General features: G+C 39.7%; 1 protein-coding gene across 16 annotated transcripts; it reads left to right on the plus strand.

The window, feature by feature from the left end:
- LOC139960093 (uncharacterized) lies at positions 1-27,795 on the plus strand. 16 transcript variants are annotated; one of them, XR_011790322.1, is made up of 13 exons: positions 1-206; positions 1,715-1,853; positions 2,068-2,138; positions 3,785-3,987; positions 5,043-5,697; positions 6,328-6,422; positions 8,028-8,111; positions 12,030-12,070; positions 14,164-14,336; positions 15,176-15,308; positions 16,601-16,685; positions 17,314-17,421; positions 21,735-27,795. XR_011790322.1 is itself a non-coding variant. In XM_071958181.1 (13 exons), the coding sequence occupies exons 1-4, from the start codon at positions 155-157 to the stop codon at positions 5,158-5,160; spliced, it is 393 nt and encodes a 130-aa protein (XP_071814282.1). In that variant the 5' UTR covers positions 7-154; the 3' UTR covers positions 5,161-5,697; positions 6,328-6,422; positions 8,028-8,111; positions 12,030-12,070; positions 14,164-14,336; positions 14,622-14,707; positions 15,176-15,308; positions 16,601-16,685; positions 17,314-17,421; positions 21,735-27,795. The 16 variants fall into 16 exon arrangements, 12 of the variants coding, with proteins under 12 accessions (XP_071814282.1, XP_071814283.1, XP_071814277.1 ...); XM_071958181.1 differs by lacking the exon at positions 1,715-1,853 and adding an exon at positions 14,622-14,707 and having other exon boundaries at positions 7-206; positions 3,785-3,933; positions 5,040-5,697; XM_071958182.1 differs by lacking the exon at positions 1,715-1,853 and adding an exon at positions 14,771-15,047 and having other exon boundaries at positions 7-206; positions 3,785-3,933; positions 5,040-5,697; positions 14,164-14,315.
- Positions 27,796-27,959: the final 164 nt, after the last annotated feature.

Genomic DNA, 27,959 nt, shown 5'->3' on the forward strand with positions numbered 1-27,959 from the left:
GTGATCAACTGACCTTAGCTACAACTACTATTACTAACTAGCTACGATACGTGATGAAAGAAGGTCTTAACACGTTTACAATACGTTCGACCACAAGTCCATCCTTTATTACATCATCCAATACAATGGGATCTCGCATACCGATTCTTTTTATATGCAATTTACTCAACTCCGAGTCACGGAAAGAATAATCTCCCAAACAGTAGGTATGGTAAATAAGCTTAGGGCCTAGGCCTAGTAGCCTAGTAGTAGTAGTATAGTCAGTATTGCGAAGTTCGCCATACTGCGAAGTTCGGCCACCCTAAGAAATACACGATTTTCACCATGAAAACCTACAGGAAGAGCCAAATTTCACCAAAAAGTACGAAGCTACAGTTATTTTCTCTCCAAAATGACCCGTGTGCAAGAAATTACTTACATATTTGTCAATAAAATGACGAAGATCTATGAAGTCTGTTATAATTACTGAAAGAGCAACAGCGCCACCAATTTTTACCAGCGCCACACTGTAGGTTGCGTGGCCGAAATTCGCAATACTCTAGCAAGAAATACCAGTTCCACAATCACGAAGAATCTTCTTGGAAAACAACGTGAAAACAGTTTGCAGGAAAGAAAGTTTGGCCGTGTATCGTACTATAACAAAATTCTCCCACCATATGAAGTATATTTTCAAATGATTTATACCAGAAGATTTAGTTTTGGGGTGTTTTAAGTCTTAAGTGGGCGAACTTCGAAGTCACCATCCTACTGAAACATGTATAGTCCTGACCTCAGCTAGTCTCAGCTAAACTTAAAGTAAGGCTTTGCTGTAACTTGTAAGCGAATTGAATTACGTTTACCTATTGCATATACAATATCACAAGCCATATAATATGCAAACTAACCTAGCCCAAGTAGCCCTGGGTAATTTGACCGTTTTTATCATCCATATCTTTGCTGGGAAGCAATATTTTGGGATCCTGAATATAATGCATATAACATGGATCATGATATCATAGCCTAGGCTACCAGTACCACCACAAGGACAACTTTTGGCTGTGTCAATGGGATCATCTTAACAGGTTAGCAACCTTATTCATTAAAGAATGATTTTGCAAGGAGATTATTTAAATGTATTGCTTAAAACTGTTTAAGTTTAATTCCATTTGGAAAACACTTATTAAATTCCATTAATTCTGAGTTCATTTCCTGGACCTCAGATTTCCTCTTTTCTATACATTGAAAAAGTCATCGCTTTTATCTTTAGTAGATAAAAGGAGGGCAAGGTTTAAAAGAAGGAAGAGGATTGGAACGATGGGGTGGGGGCTGGGGAGGGGAAGGTTTACCTTAAAAGGTAATATATCAGCAACCTATGTAGTTTCTCAGAATCTAAATGAAAGCCCACATGATCACATTTTGTGATCCTGTATGTCTATAATAAAATATTTCCTGTGTTTATGTTTATTCGTAGGATCCTGAATCACGTGTGATTCTCAAGGTTCGTGTATTTCAGGATCATGTATTCCTTCCTTTGTCAGTCTTATTATAATGATCCTGTGTTTTCTGGATCCTATATTTCTCCAAGATTGCATGTAGTGATGCTGTATTTCTATACACCCAGCTAGAAATGTGTTTCTTCATGATAAAAATAATGATTATAGAGACATCATGGTTCAGAAACTCAAAAGTCTGTTTTGGTTATAAATGTAAGAATCAAATGCATACCATTTTTCAGGATAACACCATACAGAAACTGGAGAAGGAGCTCGGGAAATGAAAGAGGAAAAGAAGCAACTGTGAGCGGAGAACAAAAACCTGAGGAGGATGATTAGAATACTGACCAGTAAGTTCGAGTCCATTTTCAACTCCTGAAGGCAAGGAATCGCGTAGCCCTTGGCTCTTGTTTCTCAGTGCCTCTCCAAACTGGGGTTAGGGACCGGGGGTGGGGCAATACCGAAATGCCCCTTCCCCCCATGTCACCAAACTCCCGTAGCGCCATCACTTCTCTTTGCACCACACCATTATGAAGGAAACGTTCATATTGTATAACAGAGTCTGAATAATTTATTTACATGATTGATATTTCAGATATGTTGGCACAGATGCAGGAGCTGAGGAAACCATCCACAGATGAAGGCTCCATCAACCAGATTGTTGAGGTTTGTTGTAAAGCGATATTTGGGGGCATGGAGGGGCGACTTTGGGTGAAACGAGTCAAGCAAATGACAACAGAAAACCGTCCAAGTAGTTTAGCTGCAATATATTCCTCAAGCATTAATGGAAAGGAAAGGAACAGAAACGAGCAGAGCAGAGCAGCCCCTAAACAAAACAAAATAAAACGAAACATGAATAAACAAAATACAATAAATGATCCCCTTGCAATTTAACCCAGCTAACTATTTTCCTCCAAGACTCTGTAAGAGTAAAGAAATAGCAGTCAATCTTTGTGAAATATCCCAAAACACTAGATTGTATTATAACCCACCATTGTCACTACTTAATTGGCATCCCTTCAGACTGATTTAGACTAGGTGAAAACAAAATACATCTCTCACTTAAGGTGGCATACTCCTATTAGAGTCTATATCCATCCGCTCGATTGTTCTCCTTCAGGAAGAGTGCCAAAAAGCAGCAGGAGAACATCTTTTGTGACCTGTTATCAATCATAATCTATTTTTTTGTGGCTTGCATGTTGAAGAGCATGAATGGATGTACATGTGGTGAGAAAATTGGGTAAATTGAGGCAATTTTAGACCCCTTTAGGCCTCCCAGGAGCAGCGTAGGAAATTTGTTTACCACTGAGTGAAGAGGTTTGTTTACAAGTGACGAAAACTTCCAGCTCGGATAGCAAAAAATTTTCACGGTACGGAAAATTGATAGTGTCATGAAAGGCCAACTTGTCAGCTATCCGGTGATGGGTAGCGTTTAGCTAGTGAAAACTTCTATCTATGCTTAGAGACCACATTACTTTTGTGATTTAGTGTGTAAGTCAATGGGGCTTTTAATGGGCGTATGCTACCCTAAGGGAGGCCAGTAGAAACTTACCAAGGCAGGCCAATTTGGAAAATATCCAAACTACACATTACTACATTGAGGTATGCGGCTCTACTGACGTGTAAACTAATAAGTTCAAAATGAACTGTTTGCATCTCATTCCACTCCAGGGGATGGGGGGGGGGGTGAGATCCAATAACAATATAAAACATGAAGGAGGTATAGTATACTGTCAAATCTACATACCTTCCGCAGCGTTCAGGGTTCAAAATAAAGGGATCACTTTTCACCCCATTGCTTTTCACATTAGTGATGGAACATCTTCGGTGAGTGGAGGGTGCCTATAATTTTTCCAAGCAGATCTCATTAATATTCAATAATTAGCAAATGGTTTGAATGTCACCATCTTCAGAACCGTATGCTCGATCCTCTTCCAACTTGCTCTAGTGACATCATTGAAGAGTGGGGTAAGTAGCCATGCTCGACCTCATCATACCCCGTTATCACTTGTGGGGCCATTGTGCTTGTGCTTCACATACCGTAAGCAATGCTGTAGGGAGGACAATCCAGTGCCCAACGAGTGGAGACAAGGCGTTGGGTGCCGCTCTTTGGGAGGCAAGATTGAAAAATGATGCCTAAAGCCAAACATACCAAACCATATGCCTACTGTTGAGGTATGTCATCAACATATGCCTGTGGGAAACAACCCAAAGGCAAAGAATCACGAAGTCAGCGGCTTTCTTGTTACATGGTGAAAACAGTCTCGATTGGTCGAACTGATAATGGCAAAATATTTTTGATTTTTCAACAGAACCCACCGAATACCGCGACTGCCCATGAGGCAGGGATGGCCACATTGATCAAAAGGTGCAATCACCAAGTACCCGCAAAAATGGTAAAGGACATGCTAACTGGCCTGTATAGCACCGGATACATGGCGAGACATACTTTGACTGGAATCAGTGAGTCCGGCAAGGAGAAGATTGGACCCACAAGTTGTCAATGAGATCATTGGTAAGTGTTCATATCATCTTCCACAGCTGATTGTTATCACGTGGTTGACAAAGATGTAGGCTTCTCATTCTTGTGGAACACCTATAAAAGATGGGGTCTCGGTGTCGTAAATCACCGCCACTGATTTCGCTCTCCTCCAAGTGGTCTTTTTTATCCCTTGCCGAAGACAAGAAGGTAGTTACGTATTCACGCAAGTGTGTGTGTGTCTGTCTGTGTGACGTTCTCTCGTGAATGAGATAAGTGGAAGACGCAACTTGAGATTGGTCTCATACTTTGGTAGTAGATCACCCATAGTGAGCAGATGCTTCCTATTGTTTGTTTGTAGTGCGGATGACGTTGCTATTCATGAATGGACAGGGCTCAGAACCAAAGCCTTTTTTTTTTGGTGAACACGATGAGTGGAAGATGCAATGTGACAGATTGTTCTCATATTTGGGTGACAGATACCCATAGTGAAGTAGATGGTCCCTATTGTTTTCAGAGCCGATTTTCATGAGTGTGCGGGGCTCAAGCCAAAACCTTATAATTTCGTGAACACGAACAGTTGAAGACGCAATGTCAGATTACTCATAGTGAGTAGATAGTCCCTATTGATCTTGGTGCCGATCTCAATATTATTCATGAGTGGGCGGGGCTTTGAAGAAAATCCTCCCTATGCAAATATCCTTATAGGACCGTATGTCCAATTCACTTTCAGCTTGCTTTGATGACATCATTGCAGCTCATTGGAAATCTGCGCAGGTAGCCATGTCAGGATGATATCATACCTCATTATTATTCATGAGTGACTGTGCGGGGCTTGGAAGTTAATGTCTCCATCAGGCCAAGAGTACAAAACATAGCTCAGATGGTAGAGCAGATTGTATGGCAGTATGTTGTGGGTTCAAGTTCCGCTTGTGCTAAGTTGTCCCCATCATTCAAGTTCTTGTTAAAGGAGCAGCGGAGGTGCATGTACAGACCTGCTCACTTGTAATAGTTGCATTAAAAGTTGGATTACTTTATTATTACTATTATAACATACTCAGCCTCATCTAGAGTCTTCATTCTTTTTCCAGAACGTGTGACAGGCGCGTTCCCAAAAACAACACCATCGGCTGTAAGAGCCATGATGCGACAGAAGCTGGCGAACGCAGTCAAAACTGTGAAGAGGAATGCAGCCGAGCAGTAGTATAGCCAGACGCCTGCATTTTTTATTATATGCTTCAGAACTTAATTGTCAACCTGTTACTTGTATCTGATTTTGACGGAGGTGAAGAAAGAAATCGGAACCACGCAAATGAACCCATGTGGCATTTTTGATCATTGTCTCATCAGATGCTGCAGTGAAAGTATATATTTGCAAATTTTGTGGAAAATTGAGCTAGCAGTGGCATTCGTAGAAGCTGTATTGATCTTTGTTGTATGGAAAAGGCGGATTAGCTCAGTCGGTAGAGCTATGGACTTGTGATTAGTAGATAGTGGGTTCGACACCCGCCAAGGGCTGCTCCGTAGTGTAGTGCTGTCAGACAAAGCACGGCTTCTCGATTGCCTCTCTCCACCCGGGTGCTAATTGGGTGAGGCAACTTGTGATAATTGGCAGAAAGATGTGCGCTGGCTTGTGGCTGCACCCTATGGGATGTCCCCCGGGGGACACGCTCCGGTGACGTATGTCTGGATCGATCAGATTGGGCAGCGCACATAGTGCAGGATCGACAAGTTGTCAATGATCTGGTAATATCTGTGAAGCGCTTTGATACTTCGGTGATAAGGCGCTGTGGTATATAAGAAACAAGATATTATTATCATGATATATTATATTATGGAACGATCAATAATTGTTCATGTATTCATATCAATATAGCGCCTTTCCACCAAAGGGCTCAAAGCGCTATTACTCCGCTGAACATGGGAACCACGCATTCCGGCGATCCCCAACAATTTGTTGCAGCAATTTATGCACAGGTGGTGCTCAGGTCCCGCAGGTCTCCAATTCTTGCCTGGGTAGGAATGGAGCAATGGAAACAGTGTTTCGGGATTCGAATCCACAATCCGCTGATCTCAGGTCTGTTGCTGCTCCGACGGAGCTAGCAGGCTTTGTTCTCCAGAATGAAGGTTTTTCACAATTGATTAGTTCCCATCAACAGATATGAGTCTTTCAGCCTTTAGCGACTCCCCAAAATACTGAGAGGTGTGATTAACAACCAAAATACAGCTGTACCATATGCACCCTGCCCCCTATATGAGGTAATTGCTCAAGGATATTCCATGATGGAAAAAAAACTATCTATAATTAGTTGTTTATTTTTTCCTTGAGCGTTACTTTTTGATATTCTGACCAAATGCTATTTATCATTCACACAGATTTGTCTGCCCGGCAGTCTTTGCAGGAGCTTTGTTCAATGACGACTAGTTTGGCTGTGATTATAACGTGTCTCAAAATATGGTGTCTCAAAGGTGTAAGTTCATTTCTTTCTAATTTGCAACCATTTAGGGATTGATGTCAGTAATTTCATGTTCATATCTGGATTGACGTCTACGTTACCGTGCCGACAAGTCCACGGCAAAATACATCATACATCTATATCCATCCAGTGAAGCTTAACAGTGCGCACAAAATACTTGTTCCTTCCACTATTTTGTGCATTACAAGGTACAGTGCAGGGCAGCAGTTTGTGTCAACTCACTTCAGTGTAGAAAGCTTTGAGTTGCATAAAACATGATATTCATGAATGGTCCCCCCCCCCAAAAAACAATTGATAGAGATAGGTGGCGCCAATGATGCTGGATCTACATGTCAGGATCTGATCCAAAGAGGGCACCTGGACCACATTCTGCATATTTCGCACAGATTGGCAGAGATTTGGCACTGAAAATTAATTACGCACATTCCAGTAACACCAGTACACTACGTCAATACCAAAGCTTTTATATTGTGTCGATTTAATCAGACACAGTATATGTATCTGAAAGTCATACCTGTCTGAACTACTTATCAGTTATAGAAAACAATGAACATGTTGTACGCACTTGATGAAGAACTTATCTAAAAGATTAATGACCAGATACAGTGATTAATAGTATTTCTCATATATACGGCAGTGTTGTAAGAAACATGCATATGCATGGTTAATATATCTTTACTCGGTGCCAATGCCGGTTAATGAGAGAGTGATTGCTGGGAATATAAATCCAATGGAAACCACAGGCGACAGACAGAACTTTACAAAGGTATCATTGTTCACAATATCGTGCATAAATATACATATACAGTATATTACTTATGTGCGGTACAACAGTTGAAAATTCTTTAACATCGTTTGAAAAGTTGTAAAATATAGATCTTGCATCTAAAGCTTAGCTGAAGCTTAACGCTCTCTGTACCAAGAGGCACCCAAGGCAGAGATGTCTTACCTCCACTTCTTCCTTCTGTCCTGGCTTTATTCCAACTATTCCAGCCTGCTCTCCTCCTCTCTCAGTTCTCTACTGTCCTCCGCCATTTTGTTTTAGGCCTTCCTCTTGCTCTTGAACCTTCTGGGGTCCATCCCAGGGCTATGTAATTGCTGTCTACCCTGTCTTTTTGCAGCACATGGCCTAGTCAGTTCCATCTTCTCCTCCTGATTTCATTACTTATCCTGCTCAATTTGGTCACTGTCTCCATCTCTTCATAACTGATGGTCTGTATGTATCTTATTTTAAGTATTTTCTTCAGGCATTTATACTGGAATGTATCCTGTTCCTTTTCTCCTACATGAGTTATCTTCCATCTTGCATCTAAAGCACCCTCCAGTTTAACAAAATTCTCAAAGGGGGGAGGGGATCCCCTTCCCTGGACGACATAACTGCTCAACCTCTTCCCCCTCTCCCCCATCCCCCATGTACAAATAAGGTAGTTAACCTCTGTTGTTATACCTTCACTACATTCAAATGTTTGATGATACAGTCGCGCTAATTAACTAGTCAACGGCGATTGTCTTTGTGGGATTTCAGTGGCAATTTTAACATTATCATGATGCAAAAGCTGTTTTGATTCGCATTAAACTTGATATTTTATATCTCGATAGGACATATGGCCTCCTACCAACCCAATGACAGTGACGGTACAGGGGGTGATCCAGCTTTCTTCCTACTGTAGGTGGTACTAACGGGTAAGTCATGTAGCTTTTGTCGCATTTGAGGCGACATTTCTTCCGATACCGTAACAACTGTACCTGCATAATCTGGCTACTTCTCCCCACGTTGTAAATGTTGTAAACAGTTAATGTGATAGCCATACCTGTAATAACAATAACCAACCCCCCTCCTATCCCCCTCCCATCCCCATCCCCACCTCTCACAGATATGAAGAGTAGATCCAACCATAATCAATGGTCTATGTGATACAAATAACTGTCATGAACAACTTCCCGGCACTGCTAACTAACGTTACTCCATACTTTGGAGATACCACAGTTTGGTTTCAATTTTCCTTAACATGCAAGACTGGAGACTTGAGCAAGTCTAATTATGACGTGATGATTGTCTCTGCAACTTTCTTTGGGTGATAAGGTGAGGGGGGGGGGGCAATGGTGCTGGATACCTTGTGCTGTTGAAAAGGAGTGTGTACACCAGACTAGCAGTGGTCTAATACTTCCACCGACTGAATGTAAATAATCACCTCAGGACTTGACTGAAGATTGAAATCTCCCCCATCACCCCCTCCCCTTGCGAACACCACTGTTGTAGACATTGTTTCTCTAAACGATAATTGGCCAAAATTTCAACACTGTCGTCTTTCACTACATTATAAGAGCAAATCCATATCAAAGGGAGAGCGCTGTCTGTTCTTTATCTCAGTGAACAAGTAAGTTCTGGCTGCTGAAGATATATATATTAATATGCATATAATTACCAAATGACTAGACGAGCTGAGTGGGGGGTGGGGGGCTGGTACCTATATCAAAGAGGTTTAGAAAAGTACAGAAGGACTGGTATGTGAACACGATTATTTCAAGCCTAGCGACAAAGCACGATACCATTAAAGTTGATACTATTTTACTATGTTCCATTGAACCTCCCAGGGAGGTTAAAACTTAAGATGCGTAAAATATCGTAAAACACATCGATAACAAACTGAATGGTTGTAAGTATCCTGGAAGCATATAGTTCTACACGTCTAATTTCTTCTCTTTTTTGCCTCCTGTTACAATTTTTGAATAGCCGGCGTAATATTGGCAAAATGAATGATACAGCTTGATTGTAAACATGTTTTTTATCCCTCCCTCAGTTATGCATGTACATTGTGCTTATTATTAGGCATTTAGGGGTGTAGCAAGGTTTTCAGGTGCCCCATGCAGTTCCTAGATCTGGGCCACCTTCATGCACCCCATAGGCTACTTCGTCCAAACTGCAATAAGCCTAAAGCCATAAATGTCCATAAAGAAGAAAAAAATGTGTCTGACTCTCTTAAACTAATCGACATGTTCTGTTGGCGCAAAATGTCAGAACTAATGACACTAGGGATCCCGGCAGACATTCGGGGGGGGTTCAATGAAATGCCTATAATTGCCACGACTTTGTGCATCACGAATAAATGATAATGTACAAATATAACGTACAATATATATCGGAGTCTAGAATCCAGCAAAGCATGCATGTACTTTAGCGACTAAGCTTGTATAGGTATAATATATATCTTCTTTCTCGTTTTGACCACGGCAGATGGAACGCCGCCGTTTGATCGTTAAGGCCGTTATCATTCAAACAATATATTGATTCGAGACACTTTCTGTTTGTAGTTATGCATATGCGATACTGTACTATATGTAAATGATGTTGAACGCACTAAATATACCGCACTGCACTAAAAAACTATCAGCACACTTGCGATCGATAAACCATGTTGCACGAATATGCTGCATAGGCTCCGCCTCTCGTACATAAAATGTGTTAAATGTACACAACGAAACATATATTTAATAGAGTGGAGAAAAATGTGTGGTTGTTTTACACTGAATTTAATTGTGGATGTATGTATAGACTGGCGAAGCATACCAGTGGCATACACAGAAGTTAAAAGGTTGTAGGGGGTAATTCTACACCCCCCACCCCAACTGATTTAGATAGGCATTGAGCCTTTATGAAGGGCCAGAGCCATATCAAGGATTTGTAAACGAGGGGTAATTCTACACCCCCCACCCGAACTGATTTAGATAGGCATTGAGCCTTTATGAAGGGCCAGAGCCATATCAAGGGTTTGTAAACGAGGGGCGGTCCTGGGGTTGTTTAAACCGAGTCCCATGCAGGGGTCAGAAGATGCTCCACAAGAAAACAAAAATATATGTCAAACTGTGCATTCTGGGTCATATTTAGACTATAATTAGCTCTAAATGCAAGGTAAAAAATGCAAGGAAAAAAAAATGTAGTTTCTTGGAAAGGAGTGTACACACCTAGCAGTTGTCTACTTCTTCCACCGGTTGAATGTAAATAATCTTTCGACAGACGATAGTAATCCTCATCCCCAACCTCACCCTGTTGAACTTGATGGACTGTTTGCAGAATGTTAATGTACGTTTCACATGACTCCACCCAGCGGAAACTGTCCTTCCCCCTCACCCCTCACCCTTTGTTAAAAATAGCTACAAAATGGAATTTCGACCACAGGCAAGCCACAAAGTGATAACATTTTAGCATGCAAGGCAAACTTGGAAGAAATCTATAATGTTCAAAAATTTCTACACTGATTTTAATCGAGCATAATCCATCTCAGTCGGCCTCCACCAGGGTCGCCAAACAGGCATACTTCTGAATGGCCTGTAGCCCCCACCCAACCCTATCCCACCACACCACATCCCCTCTGGCAGACAGCATATAACAGTAGGACCAGCACTTATTGCATGACCAACATCCGGTCATGAACAAGGGCATGAAACCTGAAACCAATTTATTCCATAAAGAAAAACTTACGGAACAGTAAGACCAGTGGTACGGTATCATATGATTAAAATCAGTGTAGCTATTTTCATCTCAGAAATATTGCCTTAGCCCGAAGGCAGCTCAGCAAAAGTGCGACACTATCGATCACGCAGGCACTTGTAATATCTCGCCTCGATTATGGCAATAGCCTTCTGTATGGGATCACCAATGAGTTGATGAATAAATTACAAATGCTTCAAAACAATGCTGCTCGCCTTGTCGCGAAAACTCCCAAGCGAGCCCATATAACACCTGTACTTTGTGAACTTCACTGGTTACCTGTACGTGCAAGAATAGATTTTAAAATTTTGTATCTCACCTTTATGGCACTCAACGGGGAAGCTCCATTGTACTTAGCAGAATTAGTCCATCGTTACATTCCACCAAGATCGCTGAGGTCCCAAAATAAATATTTGCTTGCGGAGCCATCATTTCATTCAACTAACTTTGGCGGGCGAGCTTTCTCCGTGATGGCCCCACGACTGTGGAACAATCTCATAGCCAAACAAGAGGCACCTATTTCTCCATCCAGTAAGACGGATCTCAAAAAACAGTTAAAAACTATCCTTTCTGAGAAATATCACAGTTAGACCCTTTATATGGGAGTGCATTTGAACATTGCCTTGTGCTCTGGATACCTGCACTATACAAAATACAGTTATTATTATTATTATGGTCCTTATGTCATTAGACAAGAAGGTCAGTGCTTATACAGTTTATTACATAGTCTTCACCCCAAATAGAAGAAAACAAATACAGTTGTGTCACATACATCACATACATATCACATACGTATCATGAACGACAGACTTTAAGTGCACAAGAAATGGAAAATTTCAGCACGGGACACTATGACTGACATTAGTGTCCCCAAAATGTACTCAAGAAGATATTACTAATTTATTAAGTTGTAAGCAGTCTGAATGAAATGATGTAAGTGTAAAAATGAGGTAAAATATGACCTAAAAATATTAGTCACCACTATGTAACACCTAAGTTACAAAATTCTGATGGTGTTATCAAATTTCATAAGTAAAATTAATCATTTGACACCAGAACAACAGGGTCAAAATGACTGAACTAATAGAAAATATATCCATCCTTATTCTCAGATACTCCTTCAAGAGCTAATGTTATTTCACATGATGTTGAGGTAGGTAATACAGCACCCATTAAGCAACATCCATGCATAATGAATCCATTTCAAATCGAGGTTCATGAAATAAAGAAATTTAGTACATGCTGGCTAATGGATATTATAGAACATTATAGTCAATGTAATTGGTCATCACCATGTCTTCTGGTGCAAAAACCTGATGGTCTCGATTTGTACAGATTATTGTAAATTAAATGCGGTAACACGTATCCAATTCCTAGAGTCCATGATTGTATTGATAAAATTGGTATTTAAGCGTGTCACTAAGTTTGATCAGTTGAAAGGATTGGGAGATCCCATTTACTGAAAAGAAATTTCAGCATTTATTTAATACTCCTAATGGACTTGCATTAACAAAGTTATGCCTTTTGGAATGAAGGATGCTTCAGAACCATCACAGAGAATCACATATACTGTTGCCCTATGAGCACTTAACTCTTTTTAAAACACGAATTAGGGTGACATCTATGTGCATAAAACAACACTTGGTGATTTCATGTAAATTCGTCACACTGGACCATTGTTAGGACTCCAGTATGGGTGGTATTTATAATAATCGCTTGGCATACAAATACCAAGGAATTTAATTAACTTAATAATTAATTATTAGTCATATACAGACCTGGAGCGATAAATACTTAGGCGACATAGAGCGACATAAAACAATACAAAGGGCGACATTGGCAATGTATTGTAATTATGTCAAAGTGGACCATTGTTGGAATCCAGAATTTGTGTTATTTATCATAATTCCCTTTGCAAAATATACATACCAAAGAACTTAATTAACTTATTAACTAGTGACAAATATGCATGTTGCCCTAAGTGAACTTAACTCTTTACACAACTCTTTGGGCGATATAGCCTAACTAACACGGAGGGGGACATTTTCGATTTAATGCAGTTCTGTCACACTGAACCATTGTTAGGACTCCAGTATATCTAGCAATGTGCAAGCACTAAAATTGAAGGAAAAGAATACGGATTTGTCATTGAGGTTACATAAGTTATTATTGCCTGCATATTTTCCATTTTGCTGAGGGTTGGATGCTTCAGCTTCTGGTCGCGGAGGACCTGATAAAAATGACAATTTTAAGGAGGTCCCTTGAGTTGAACTTGAAAAAATGTTCTCATAGTTAACAAATTCTCCACTAAAAGGCATTGAAGACTCCCCCCAAACCACGTGCCACACTCTGAATAAGTTAACTTTCCGCTGCTTGCAAGTGAAGTTTTCTGCTTGTCGCTACAAAGTGCAGACAGTAATGAAAGTGATACCTTGTTATCTTTAGCTGGACCTGAGATGTCCATCACTGTATCGTTTGTACACTGTGCTGTGGGTATTGGCCGCAGCTGTATGTACTGACTGTACACTAGTGTCTAAATGGTGGTGATGGACACTTCTGTTACACCTCATTCGTCTCCACACCCTTTAGTTGTGATACTTGTGTGACCCTGTTGTGAGAGCACTGATAACAGTTTCACAATACCTGATGAAGCGAATCAGAACACACAAGATGTTCTAACACCTTCTTTTTACTGTTGATCTACTTTATGGAGTTTACACAGTAGTTACTGCATCTAATACGGGAATCGGGTGATGGACGTTTACATTCGTCCGTCAAGTAAGTCGAGTCCAGTGTCACATGTTCGCGTGCTTGTGAGAGCGTTTACCCGATCGTGTGACATATATTCAAAGATTCGTAAACATGACAGATTTACTTGCATTTAGTTAAAACGCTTGCGTTGGAACATGAGGAAGTAAGAGCAATAGTTTATGATTTGTGAATATTGTGATGATATCACACCAGAATTTATGACCAATATTACCATAACTGTTGAAGTATGAGTTCATATAATCATATCTGTTATTTGTATCGATGCTTCTATGTACACGAATAACACACAAAGTAATTAAGGTGTCTTTGAGAAGAATTTACGGAAAGCAGGCATGATTTCACAGTCAATGGCGGCTGTTTCTGACTAGGCCTACAACTTTGATTAAGCAAATAATGTCATTCACTGTTTGAAAAAAAATCTTTTTCACTGAGCAAACTAGGTGAAGTTTAAATATACCTAGCGTTTTCTTACAGGAGTTCACCTGCAGCTTCCAGCAGTCTTACCAAATTGCCCTACAACTCAACTATCCCTGACAAGATCACTGTGTACCTTGTTGAAATTACTGCCAAGCTTCTGACTGAAACCAACAACTGTGAGGACAACAAATCAAATGGAGCCATTCCAGGTGCTGGCTGCCACCTTGGCGGTAGTTATAGGAATACTTCCGACTTTGTCATTATCTACCATGCTTACCTTAATTTTTAAGAGCATTTCAAACAGCACCAAAACATGTGTCAGCCCATACTAAACCGACTAAACTATGACGAAATACATTGACAGTATTGAAGATACAGGTATCATGGGAATCTGACGGTTTGGAATTGCGAAGATGTCATGGTACTGGAATTCCATGATCAAGATGGTGGAAAAAATTGTCCAAATTTTCGACAGATGCAAATTTCGCACATTTTTTTTACCTTTAATTATCCAGATACATCTGACTGTGGGTTGTGACAGTTTTAAATGTAAACGGCTATTGTTGGATGCTGAGAGAGAATGATCTATTAGCTAGAATAGGTAATGATATTTGTAATCTCATCACAACTACTTACGTTCATTGTTTGTACCTCTTTGATGCAGATTCAAGGATTATTTTTCGAGGTCATCCCGTTGTCAACAGAAATTGGACCAATAACGAGCATTGAAAACTGTACATCAAAACCTTAACATTTCCTGCAACTGCTCAATATTTACTGGCTCTCGGCCCAAATTTCGCTGGAGTTTTGGACAGTCTTAGAGCCAAGACCTAGATGATAAAGTTGTAGGATGATGGAGAGGGCACCTAAGGCATTGAAAGGGTTAAAGGGCATACCGCAGTTGTTGTGATGGATGATTTTTAAGCTCATTACTGCAAGAGGTATTTTGCCATCGACCTGCTTCCTGATGTACATATTCTTACGTCTATTGAGTGCATTTCGTTTGTTCTTCTTTCACCCTCTGTCTGTCTACATTGTTGGTTCTCTTTTCTTTCATCTTCCGCTGCAGTTTATTCTCCCCACAAAAGGTCGCTATAAAAAATTTAGGAGATACGGCTCAGTCCGAGTACAAGCGCGGCTCATCGCTAGACATTGGAGTCCAGTGGTAGCGATAGTTACAGGGACATTTTAACCAGTCATAAGTAAGTTTCACTCTCTAAACATATCATATTTGAAGCAAGGTTTTTTCAGCTGGCAACATATTTGTTATGTTTTATTCTTTTGTAAAACAATTCAAAAATAAGAAACTGACTGGAAAAGTAAATGCAATGTACTTTATTGAGACAAGTTATTAGATAATCCCAAACTGAATGTTTATTTACCATAAATGTAACTGGTTGAAACATAACGATGTGTCTTGGTAACGACATTTTGAACTATCTCAAGATGTAAAGGATTGGGAAGGTAAATAGAAGTCGATTTGGGTTGGGTCGAGTGGAATGGGGGGGGGGGGTGCGGCTAAAATATTAAAGTTGCTTGTAATAATATGATTTTTAAATTTAAACAGTTGACTGTACTGAAAACTGCACAGTGCATTTTAAAGTAAACCACTATCTATTTCTTGCTGTAAAGCAGAACTGTTGTGACTTTGTGTTGAGTTTGTTTTGATCTCATCTCCCTTCATGTAATGTATAGGGAGATGAGATATTGTACTTCACCCCACATCAGAAATGTGAATGAGTGAGTGTGCGTGGGTGGGCGGGTGGGTGGATGGCTTGGCGTGTGTTTGTGAGTGAGCAAAATTAAGTATGTAGCAAACTCCTCCTAGACCCGAAGTCCTGTCAAGTTCAAGCTTGGTGGGTGGGTGCCTGACCATGTTAACTCATGCCTGCGTGATTGCTGACGTTCAAGCGGTCGAAGGTCAAGAAATCTAAAAATTGGTTTTTAGCCATTTTCTGCATGCCAACTTGTTGGACAAAGGCATTAAACCACATTATAAGTAGAGAATGAAGAGACAAAGTTTAAAACAAGACAGATTTAGCTGTTTAGCTGTGGTTAGTTAACGGGTCAATTGAGTTAAATTGTGCAAAAGAGTGTGTTGTGAACTTCTCCTAGACTGTAAGTCTGATCAGGTTCATACTTGGTGGGTAGGTGCCTGACCATGTACTGTAAATTTGATCTTGGGTGATTGGTATAAATGTCATAGGTGGAAGGTCAAATACCCAGACACTGTAGCCATTTTCTGCTTGTCAGTATGTTGGAAAAAGTCATTAAACCACAAAATGTGTAGACTATAATGGGAAAATTTTAAATTAGAACTTATGCAGTTGTTAAGGGTCAAGGTCAAAGTTCATTGTAGATTCACTTCATCATAGAAGAGACGAGATGCCATGGATTGCCATCTTGTCTTATGTTTTAATCGTAATAGATGCTAAGATCCCATAACAAGGGAGTTAATTAGGCAAGTTTCATTTGTTTCTGTTTTTCTCGACAGGAAAGATATGATTGATAAAGATGGCTACCTTCAAGGTATGCAAAGAGTTAAGATGACTAATGAAGCAATCCATGACAGAATGAAGGTGAGATGACAAAACTATTAATTAATGGATCATTCAACTGTCAATTTGAGTATAGTTTCATTAGTTTAATGTAAGTTTAATTGCTTTGTTCAAGAGCTGTCCTATTAAATATTGTTGGTGTTTAATATCATTAGATGCAAGGTAACTTTGCGACTAACATGCAACATCATGTAACCTGTTGAAAATTCCAAGTTTCTTTGCTTACACTACATTTCGTGTTTAATAGAATGCTGAGTGAAACTACCCACTGCTGTAGGTGATGAAACATTTGGTGTTTAATTTGCAAGCTCCAGCTCATTCATTGGGGGTTAAATTTCAACTCCTACCCAGATCCCAACGAAGAGAGTAAGTGACGTCTGCTCTTGTAACGCGACAATAGCATAAGAGACATTGATATGAACAGACCTTATGGGGAAGAAGTTAACATGTCATTTAATGAAAGTGAAAATATTCCCCATATTGGTGGGGTGGAATTCATATCACCTGTGGGTTGTATAACAAAAGAGAAATCTGTAAGCAATGATGATTATTAATGTATCTTTGCGTGATTGATTACTAATCCATATTTGCGTGATTGATTATTAATCCATCTTTGCGTGATTGATTATTAATCCATCTTTCTGCTTAGGCGTTGAAAAATCAGAGGATTCCGTGAAGAGACTGGTAGCCGAGATCAAGATGCTAGGTCAAAGGGTCGTTCAATTTCATAAAAAGGTACAGAAGGAGGAAGAGCCAGGTACATTTTAAAGTTCTTTCCATTTGGGTTTGGTACGTTGAGAGTACAAGATGGATATGATGCTCGCATTGTATGAAAGAATTGGTAGCAGTATGCTGGAGACAATGGGTTGTAAGACTATTGTTTGCGAGTGGGTCACAGATATGGTCATTTGCAAAGAAAGTTTGAATGAATTTCAAACTAACCAATGAGTCTGTCATGCGTACAAAGGTTTACTTCGCTGCTAAATAAACCCGAGCTCATTTAGCAGGAGTGTCAAGCAGCGACGTAGCCAGGAATTTGAAAGGGGGGGAGCACTTTTTGCAATTGATTTGGATTTTCAAAGTTGTAGGCACGACTATCTGAGCGGAGCGCCACCATCGGTTGGCGCGGAGCGTACAAGAAAATTTTTGGTTTTACAAACCCCCCAGATGGCCGGAAACGGCCCTTCCCGAATGTTCATTCTGGTTCCCTGGCCTCTTGCTAACTTGAGACACCTCATTCAATATCACTTTTAATCCCAAAAAACAAACGAGTTAAAATAGTACGTAATTCAATAATACATAATGTATTAAAATTAGCAAGGTACACAAGGGCGGCGGAAGCACTTTTAATCTGGGGGGGGGGGCACCGACGTCAAAGGGCACTTTGCAGAAATTCGATTGGACTGATGCAGCCTGATATTTAGTACCCTTTATAAATCTTATTGTATTATCTTATTTGCGTATACACATCACTCCATCAACGCCCCCACCCCCCCCCATCTTAGTAGTCTTACTTTTCAACTTCTGATACTTGTAGATACAAAGATAGGCCAGAAATGTCTTTCATACAACCATAGCCAGTAATTGTCTTTGATACAACTGTAGCTAGTAAATGTTTATCGAAACCTGTTTTGGAACTTGGAACGCCGATCGTGACAACAACAGGCAACAAAGTGCTGCAGCTCTATACATATAAAGTCTGTTAATCAACGATAGGCTTATTTGACTGTGGAATGTTCTCAACTGAAATTTTATCTGCGTAAACGGGTTCTTAAGTAGATGTTAAAAAACTGACAAACTCGTATCCTAGTCTTTTTCGGCGGGTAGAGTAATGAATGAAACGGCACGCGATATGAATGACAGCCTAGATGACAGAAGAATAGGTCACCTAATTTAGCCATAATCTTGCTACATTCATTTCAGTCTTTTCAACTTCTGATACTTGTAGATACAAAGATAGTCCAGATATGTCTTTGATACAACTGTATAGCTAGTAAATGTTTAAGTTAGCCTAATAAGAGAAGGCGAGAGCTATCCGACGATTGCCATCTGATGCACATTTCTCAAGTGTTTTCTCAACTGAAATGTTATCTGCGTAAACGGGTTCTTAACTACATGTTTAAAAACTGACAAGATCGGATCCTATAGTCTTTTTCGGCTGGTAGAGTGTTGAATGAAACTATCGTGCTACATACTGGTTACGCCCTGATCATATGATATCATTATCAGCAGATTTTGTTTCCTGTTTAAATTCTTTTACATGTTCTTTTACATAATATATCAGAAAGACAAACATAGTGCTCTTTTACAAGTTTAGCTTCATAACATGCTGTTCGTGCAACAACTTAGGACGACTCATTGAACGAACGTTGTCGACGTTGTTGTGCATACAGTTGGTGACATTCCATAGAGTGTGGTTAGGTAGGCAATATGTATTTTATTACGCAGTGGCCAACTGTAGGCTTGTAATTGGCTATAAGCTAAATTTAGCTAATTGCATCTGCCAAACTAAGTAAGTAGTTGAATCAGTAGGCGTGAATGTTACTACGATTACAATCGAGTTAACGGAGCTGACGAGTATTCAAGATCAAAAGAGCACTGACAAAATACCATGCAAAAAGAACGACAGTTAAAAAAAAAAATCGACACTGAAAGGGGGGGAGCGGTCGCTCCCCCTGCTCCCCCCCTGGCTACGTCCCTGGTGTCAAGCATAAATCAGGGACGTTTAAATTTGGTTAAAATGTTCAATTTATGGTAGTTCGCAAGCGAAGATGTTACCTACCTTATATGGAATTGATACCAAGTTTTTGTATTAAATAAGTGCAGTTGTTAAATTTTATGTCACCGCCAACCCCACCCCACCCCCGGAAAGAAGTTTCCCTAACCATGATGAAATATCACTTAGTAATATTCAGTCTTACCGAAGGCGATGGAGTACAACAGAGTTGAGGAGAGTGGAATTTTCGGAACGTTAAAAAATACATCAAGTTTATTTCCTTCGTCCTCAGATTCAGTGTAAAGTACATTTGGTGAATATTGTAAGGATAACAAGCTCGTTCCCTTTTTCCTAGAACCGAATAAGTATTTACGCAAAGCAAATTGCTCTTTTTACCCATCATGAAAGTAGCTGTGCAGTTAGTAGTGTATTGGCAACAATATTATACCTGCCATTTAGTTTTGCCATATGCAACTGTGCATTATTTCTTTGGGAGGTGGGGGGGTTCCCTTAAATTGTATGTGCATTGTGTCACGTATGTTTTGACAAATAAGGCTTTGTTCTGTGCAGAGAATTTTTTTTCCTATAATCCCAGAAATATAAATATTAATATATTTAGAGGAATATCTTGAAAAGGGTGTAAGAATATTAACGTCGGGTTGGATCTTTCTGGAACGTACCCTACACGTAAAGAGACTAGGAGAGAATTGGTTGAGGAGGATGGCACGGGGGGGGGGGGGCGGGTCTTGGTGGAATATTTAGGGACATTATTTTAGGGACAGTTATTTGTGTGTTGTTCTCCATCTCAATTAAAGACCTGTAGTTTATTTGTAAATGAACACCCAGTTACTTAGTATATCGCTGTTTTGGATGCAGCCAGGGGTGGGACCTAGATTCCCCATCTCTTAGATTTTGTCTGTAACCCCACCAAAACACATATCAAGTACCACTAAACCCACTCCGACCTATGTTGCTCCATTTACCCGAGAGAATCTTGCTATGAAATTGACTGACTTGCTACACAATTGCAAAGATATTGGGCATTTTTCTTATCCATTTACAGAAACTCTAGTATCATCATCAATATAATGATAAACAAAATGGAGAAACTTTCAGCACATGTATTCAAAATAGTAAACACTTACTTATTGCCTCCACTCCGCCCTCAACTTTAAAATTCTGGCTTTGCTTTCTGATTATGGGCAGGTTTGAGATGTAGTACATTTCTCCATCCGTGTTATTGTCAGATAATGAAATGAGAATAAGAATTAATAAAATTGTAAATGAAATGTTTCCTTCCTCGACAGCATGACTTCATTTCCGTCACTTCCTCAGTATCTACCTAAATGACAAATGTAGGCTGAATTTTGGACACAATAATGTCGTAGTCCACCAGAACAAGGTTAATTTGAGATGTTCCTTTAAAGGCTAACTTGATGATGTTATCAGCTCTTCTAGTACTTGCTTTAATGTTAATGTTAACCCATTGCTTTACATAAATTCTAATAACTCACTCAACCAAAGCATGTTCCTTTAACTTGATATTAAAACAACAACACCCTTGCACCCATTGAATGAAACTTAAACACCATCTGTCCAAAAGTTGACAAATTTGTACTACCACTGTAAACATGTCATTTGAGACAGGTAAAACTCTTTTTGTGATTTTGTGTTGGATCTGAGGAACTGAGCTAAATGGTAAAAGTATTAGACTAAATAGTCTTGTCACTCTAAACCGATGAACCTCGGCAAATTAAAGGGTCGTTCCCTCAAAAATTAAAAGTGGCATAAAAAATCCAGCCTGGCCTGATAGCACTGTTTTTCAACAGTTCACCACAAATTAACTGAGGTTTGTTCCTTAAGTCATCTTTATTATGAAGTTTTCCTTCATGTCTTTCCATTGTTATATAGATTGTAAATCTATTGCAACTCAAATACTTTTGGCCTTCATGTTGTAATATATTCCTTTTTTACATTTTTTTTTTACATTTTATAATAATATTCTGTAACTACTGTAGTTGATACAACAATACTAGGCATTTTACTAGTAGATGGGTTATAAAGAAAAATAAATGTATTTGACATTTCTGACATTACATAAGTTAGGGAAATCATTAAATGTTCTTACGTCTCTGTCTGTGGCTCTGACCCCCTCCCACCAGGAAAGGTTACTCCCCCACCCCCTCCCATCACCCAAGGTAATCCGTGTTCGCCCTTAAAATTATTGGCTATTGTCAAGTCATTCGAGTCTTCAAATGTAACATGCATGATCTACACTTTATGCAGAGTACTTTGGTCTACATGGCTTGTGTATTCCTATCTAGTAATTTTCCTTCATACTCTTTTCTTGACAGAACCACCTATGGTGTCCACCATGGAACAGCTCTGCGAGAGACCTCCAGAAGACTTAAATTTGGAAGCTACTTGGGAAGATGACAAAACATCAGACAGAGAAAATAAATTGGAATCCCAAGCCTTCTGTAGCCGATTCAGATCCCTTCTCTAGTCTCATTATGAACATGAAAGCCTCCATGTCATCTCCGAGTAAAGTACTTTCTAACTCGGACCAGATCAGGAAAGTCTTACCAGACGATAACCTCCTGAAGGCAGAAGAAGACAGAAAAGTTTGTTCCAATTCTGGGCGCTGTGCTGAACGCTACATCAAACCAAAGAGACAAGCTGATGGAAAGGGATTAGAAATAGGACTAAAGTTGAAGAAGAATTGGAAAGTGATTCTATCCAGCTACCAGATAGTCCTGCAGGTCTCGAACTTTCAGGATCACAAACTTTTTTAGCCACCGATGTTGCAGCTTCTTGAAAGATATATGTATATATATATACTATATATATATACATATATGTGGGCTTTTCTATTTTTTTTGTATGACCATGTGTGTAAATATTGAAGCACTAAGGATATGTAGTTTTTTTTTCCTTGAAATAGCAAGAGATAAAATGGAGAATACTGTTATGAAAGCTGTACTTAAAACACTTGAAAACTGCTTTTCCAAATTTTAAGGAACAGTTTGGCAGAACTTTTTTCTGGGGAAATCTGTCTTTATTTCATGCATAGTCTTGAATACTTCTGCAATACCATAAGACCATCTCTGCCCTGCACCTAAAAATACCGGTTTTTTTTTCCTCTCTTGCATGTTTTCAGAAGTGCTCTTCTCAAGGGTATCATGTTGAAAATTTTCTCAGATTTACAGATGGAAATTATGAAAGGTTTTTCGTTAAGGATGGTAATGTGATGATGCTAAAGGATAATCAAATGCATAAAGAGTCTGTAAATTCAGAAGAGAGGAATTTATAAGTATCCTATGCCAGGAATGTTTCATTGATTCCTAGCCAAAATGCAAAAGGGAATCTAGGCGTGTATGTATGCAGGTAAAGGTATGTATATGTGATGTTCCAACTTGTAAACGGGATGACTCACCAAGCATATCTTGCATGAATTTCAGGAAAATTAGGATGTAAATTAACAGCACTGAATTCTTTGGCTGCTCCAGTTATTGAGCGGAGTCAAAGGTCAATTGAGGTCATCAGCGGCCAAAATACAAAAACCTCGTAGTCGAGTTTAGTGAACATCTGTAGCATCGGTAAAATGTCATAATTAGGTGGTAGGTCCCCCTCACTGAGCATTACACTTTGAGCAGTTCTGTTAAGAGGTCAAATGTAAATTGGAGTCATCAGCTGCCAAAAGCCTGAAATCCTTGTCAACATAGCTTCAAAATCAAAGCTGCGATTATCCTCATGCTCAGAAATGTACAAGAATTGAACGTTCTATGAAGAGGTCAAAGGTCACTTAGGGTCAAATTCTGACCACCTTGATCAGGCGCGTATCCAGGGGGGGCATTGGGGGAGCGCGCCCCCCGGGTAAAAATAAGAGGAGAGAAATAAAAAGAGAAGAAAAAGAGGGGAAAAAGAGAGGAAAGAAGGGGAGGAAGGAAGGGAAAAGAAAAGGAAGAAATAGAGGAAAATGAGGGAGTAGAAAAAACGGCAAGCAACCGGAAAGAGAAAGAAGAACAGTGACATTACAGGGCTGATCCCTATTATACACATAGGGTAGCCAGTGACGGATCGATGATTTCGAAAGGGGCGTGCGCCTCACCCCACCTCTTACACCGACAACTCAATTTTGATGTTTTCCTATTTCCTCTTTCACTAATGTATATATATATATATACAAGGGCGTAGGAACCGGGGGGGCTGGGGGGCGCCAGCCCCCCAGTGAAAAATGTGGAGGGGCAGAAGTATCATTCCACCCCCCCCCCCCCCGCTTCGTAAGTCAGAAAACCCCTTTTTCATTTCCAAATGAGAAAAAAATCTCATTTGGAGCACCAAATTGCATCTAAGGCCAGGTGAAAATGCAAAATTATATACAAAATGGAGTGGGTGGGTTGAAATGTGCTATATTGCACCAACTTGCATCTGAGGCCACCTGGAAAAACAAAAAATTTCCAAAGGGGAGGGGGACACCCCCTCCCCTTAAACCCCTCCCCCAGGCTGGCCATCAGTCTTCAGCCCCCCTCAAAAGTACCTTCCTACGCCACTGTATATATATATATATATATATATATATATATAAATATCTATATATATATATATATAAACAATTGTGTTATGAAACCCACTGTGGCTGATCTCGAACTCGACCGAGTCGTCGGGAACATGATGCCGCATTTGGGTATTAGACCAGGATCTATATGCGAACTGCACCAGACATATGTCCTTCGATGCAACACTGCCATCCAGAGATAAAATGTTATACTCAGACCTGAATGCTAATTGTTACCCTAAACCTAGTACCGTAAGTCATACAATGAATTTAAAAATAAATTATGCATGTGATTGGAGAATTGAGCACATCTCCTGTGAAGATCATGTAGTGCATGGGGGGGGGGGGGCAGGCGGACGCACCTATCACTTCTTGAGATTGTTCCAATCTGCATGAAAACACCCCACCAACCCCTACGCCCCACCACTCTTATTGCTTCCCGATGAGTTACAAAACTTAATTAATAACCTTCGCCCGTAGTACCAAAACCTTGACAAAATCCGGCAACACACCACTTCATCGATAACAAGTCTAGTGATCGGTCTGTGTATTAGTGACGTCTGGAGGTCGTGCACTGACCTAAATGGAGTGTGACCACTCCCCGATTTTGCAATTTCCCAAGATCAGGCCCAAGAAATACCAAGAACACTGTACTGTATGGATTTCTAGCAATATCCAGCGATATCTAGGGATGAAAATCCCAAGATCTTACCTAAACTGTAGGCAGATAGAGAATCGAAACCTTCAGTGTGTACTGAACTTGAAACTGTGCGTCTTTCGAAATGAAAAGAATGTGGGGAATTGCACAATAAACAGATCAAAGCAAGGGCGTAGGAACCGGGGGCTGGGGCGCCAGCCCCCCCCCCCCGTGAAAAATGTGGAGGGGCGGAAATATCATTCCGCGCTTCGCAAGTCAGAAAATCCCCTTTTCATTTCCAAATGAGAAAAAAAAATCTCATTTGGAGCACCAAATTGCATCTAAAGCCAGGTGATAATACAAAATTAAGTTAACAAAATGGAGTGGGTGTTGAAGTGTGCTATATTGCATCAAATTGCATCTGAGGCCACCTGGAAATGCAAAAAATTCCAAAGGGGGAGGGGGACGCCCCTCCCTTAGACCCCTCCCACAGGCCGGCCATCAGTCTTCAGCCCCCCCCCCCACTCAAAAGTACCTTCCTACGCCACTAGATCAAAGTTAGTTATTTCAGTCTCATTTCAATTATTCGAATTTGTTATGCAAACAGCAGATATCACATCATATCAGTGAGCATAAAAATGGCGTTCCAGGATGAACAGCCTCCAAACCATGGGCGCAGATCCTGGTGGGGACAGCGGGACGCGTCCCCATCAACTTTTTCGGTAATGGGGACATGATATACCGTGTCCCCACCAATTTGTCTTGACCAATAGCTGCATTTCAAGTTCCCCTGTATTGAACTTTGGCGCAGTTAGATCCAGCATTGTGCAAATGACATGCAGCAGTTCTCATTTTATTATATTTTATCCACAGTTGTTACATATAGTAAGACTAACCACTGCGTCTCAGCAACTGTTGGGAAATAATGCTAATTTTGTCTTCAAAATGGAACGGAGGGTGATGTTCAAAATGCTGTACTTGTAAACAGGATAACTCAAAACGTACACCTTTATTGAACTTCATATTTGAAATGGTCTCAAAATTAGCATTATTTTCAGTGATTTATACTACATGACTCTAGGTTTGGCAGTAACTTGTGAAAATGTTTCATAGTGAAAATAAAACTGTCATGTAACTCATTAATTATTAAAGGGGTGGCAGAGCTGCTTTTCTTGCTCAAATTGATCAAAGAATATGTCCATGTGCTCATACATAGAGCATCTGTATGTCTTTTATTTCGCATAGGAAGACTGTTCTCTCTGGGTATTGAAACATTTTGGAATATAAATTCTACATTTTTGAGTCCTTAAAAGATCTTAATTCTTTTGATTGCCTAGTTGCTAAAGTAATGGTCAAGGCAACGTTTCCTGAAACTGCATAGCTCATGTCGCGGAGCGGTTGAAAACTATTAATATACAACAACCACTTAAAACAACAGTATCAGGCAGTATTTTATCACCCTCCGTTCCATTTTTGAAGAAAAAATTACGATTAAAACATTGAACATTTCTATCGCTTAGCATACAACTTCCGAGGAAACAACACCGTAAAACTGGAGAACATTTATGAATGAGAAAGGTTTGATTTGACTGCTTTGAAATCACATATGACTGGCAAGGTGCGTCGAGCGCCCTCTACGAGCCTCTTTTTTGGTCAGTTTGCAACTTCAAAAGGACAATGGAAACCCGAAAAACTCTTAAAACGAACAAAGGATTCTCAAACCTTTCTTCTGCCTAAAAGATAGCAGAATGAAAATAAAATCAAACAGTTAGCAAACTGCTTATCCACTAGAGAGCCTGTGTAATAGAATGTGTAAAAGTAAGTTGGCCTGATGTTTCGAACCTAGCAGGATCTTCTTCAGAGGTTAAAAAAAAAGATAAGCAGAAAGTTTGGTTTATTGTAGATTTGTGTGCACGGAGTTAGCCCGATTGATACGGGGAAAGGTGATTAATTTGCTCAAGGTGGTTTCTGGTGCGGTCATCTATAATTCTTTCTAAAATCTTACCTAAGGCTGGGAGGAGACTAATTGGTCGATAGTTTTTACTTAGTTTCGGTATTAAAATCTTTTTGGCGGATTTCCATGGGGTTGGAAAATAACACAGTCTAAGGAGTTCGTTAAATAGTGGGAAAATATGAGAGTTAATGAATATCGGAGGGGAGTTTTTAAGCATTTGGTCATTTATATTGTCAAGACCAGTGGAGGATGCATTTTTAGTGGCACTATACCAATTTTTTATATCTATTTTTTGAATAGAGGGATGTTTTCATATAAGGGGTTGGGGTTAAAGCTGGTTCATTACTGATAATTGTACGGTCTATTTCGTGTTTACCGCTGATATCGTATGGGGGCCATCGAAGATATTGAATATACTTTTAAAGAACGATTCAATTAGCTTTATTTGGTCTTGAGTTTTTGTGATGAGGTTACCTACGTTATCTCTAAGGCCTTGGTCTGTTTTACCTGTGTTTGGGGGTGTAATGGGTTCAATGCTTTTTTTTTAAATTTTCCAAAAGTTTTTCGGGTTTTCATCATTAATGATTGAATCGCAGTTGTTTTGGACGCGGTTTTGTTCATCCGCCAATATATGTCTGTTTATTTTTATTTGAGTTGGTTAAATTGGGTTTTTAGAGTTGGGTCTCGGGAGATGATATAGGTTCTACGTAGGCGACGTCAGAGTTTCATAAATGTAAGGCTATTCTTATTTAGTTTTCGTTTTCTGTTTTGTTTTTAAGGGACAGTGTCTTTTGAAAGTATTGAAGATATGATGGGCAACGCTGTCACAGTAATTGTCGATGTAATTGAGCTCGTTGTTTCGGTTGTTGTATTTGGGGAGTCTGTTTTATTGTAATTATACGTCAATTCGTTATTTTGTATGCGGTGGAGGTTTATGTGTAGCTCAAAGACGAGTGGATATTTGCACGTGAAGAAACAAAATAAATCAAATCAAATAAATAATACTTATTTCTAAACAGTTACAGTGGTTAGTGCTATGTACTTAGAAAGTAAGACAGACCCTTTGTCTAAAATTCAACTCCCAGAGGATGTATTGATTTGGTATTTCTTTTCCTCATTTTGAAGTTAAAATATTAGAAAAGCCTATCATTTCTCAATTATCAGTTACTGTGGCGCAGTTGTTATGATGTATAATTTTGCATATTTATTATTGCTTTGTACAATGAAATTGTCATTAAACTGAAAAAAAAATGAGACAACACCAGAGGATGCATTTGGTTTTCTATTTATTTGCCTCCTAATGTTGCGAAGATTAAATTTTAAAAACGAGTATAAATTCTCAACAGTTCTAGTGGCGCAGTTGGTAGTGCTCTGGACTGCAGAGAGACATACAAACTCCAAGTCTCTGGTTCGATCCCCAGACAGAGCAT

This window comes from Apostichopus japonicus, chromosome 19 (genome assembly GCF_037975245.1).
Source record: "Apostichopus japonicus isolate 1M-3 chromosome 19, ASM3797524v1, whole genome shotgun sequence".
Lineage (NCBI taxonomy): Eukaryota > Metazoa > Echinodermata > Holothuroidea > Aspidochirotida > Stichopodidae > Apostichopus > Apostichopus japonicus.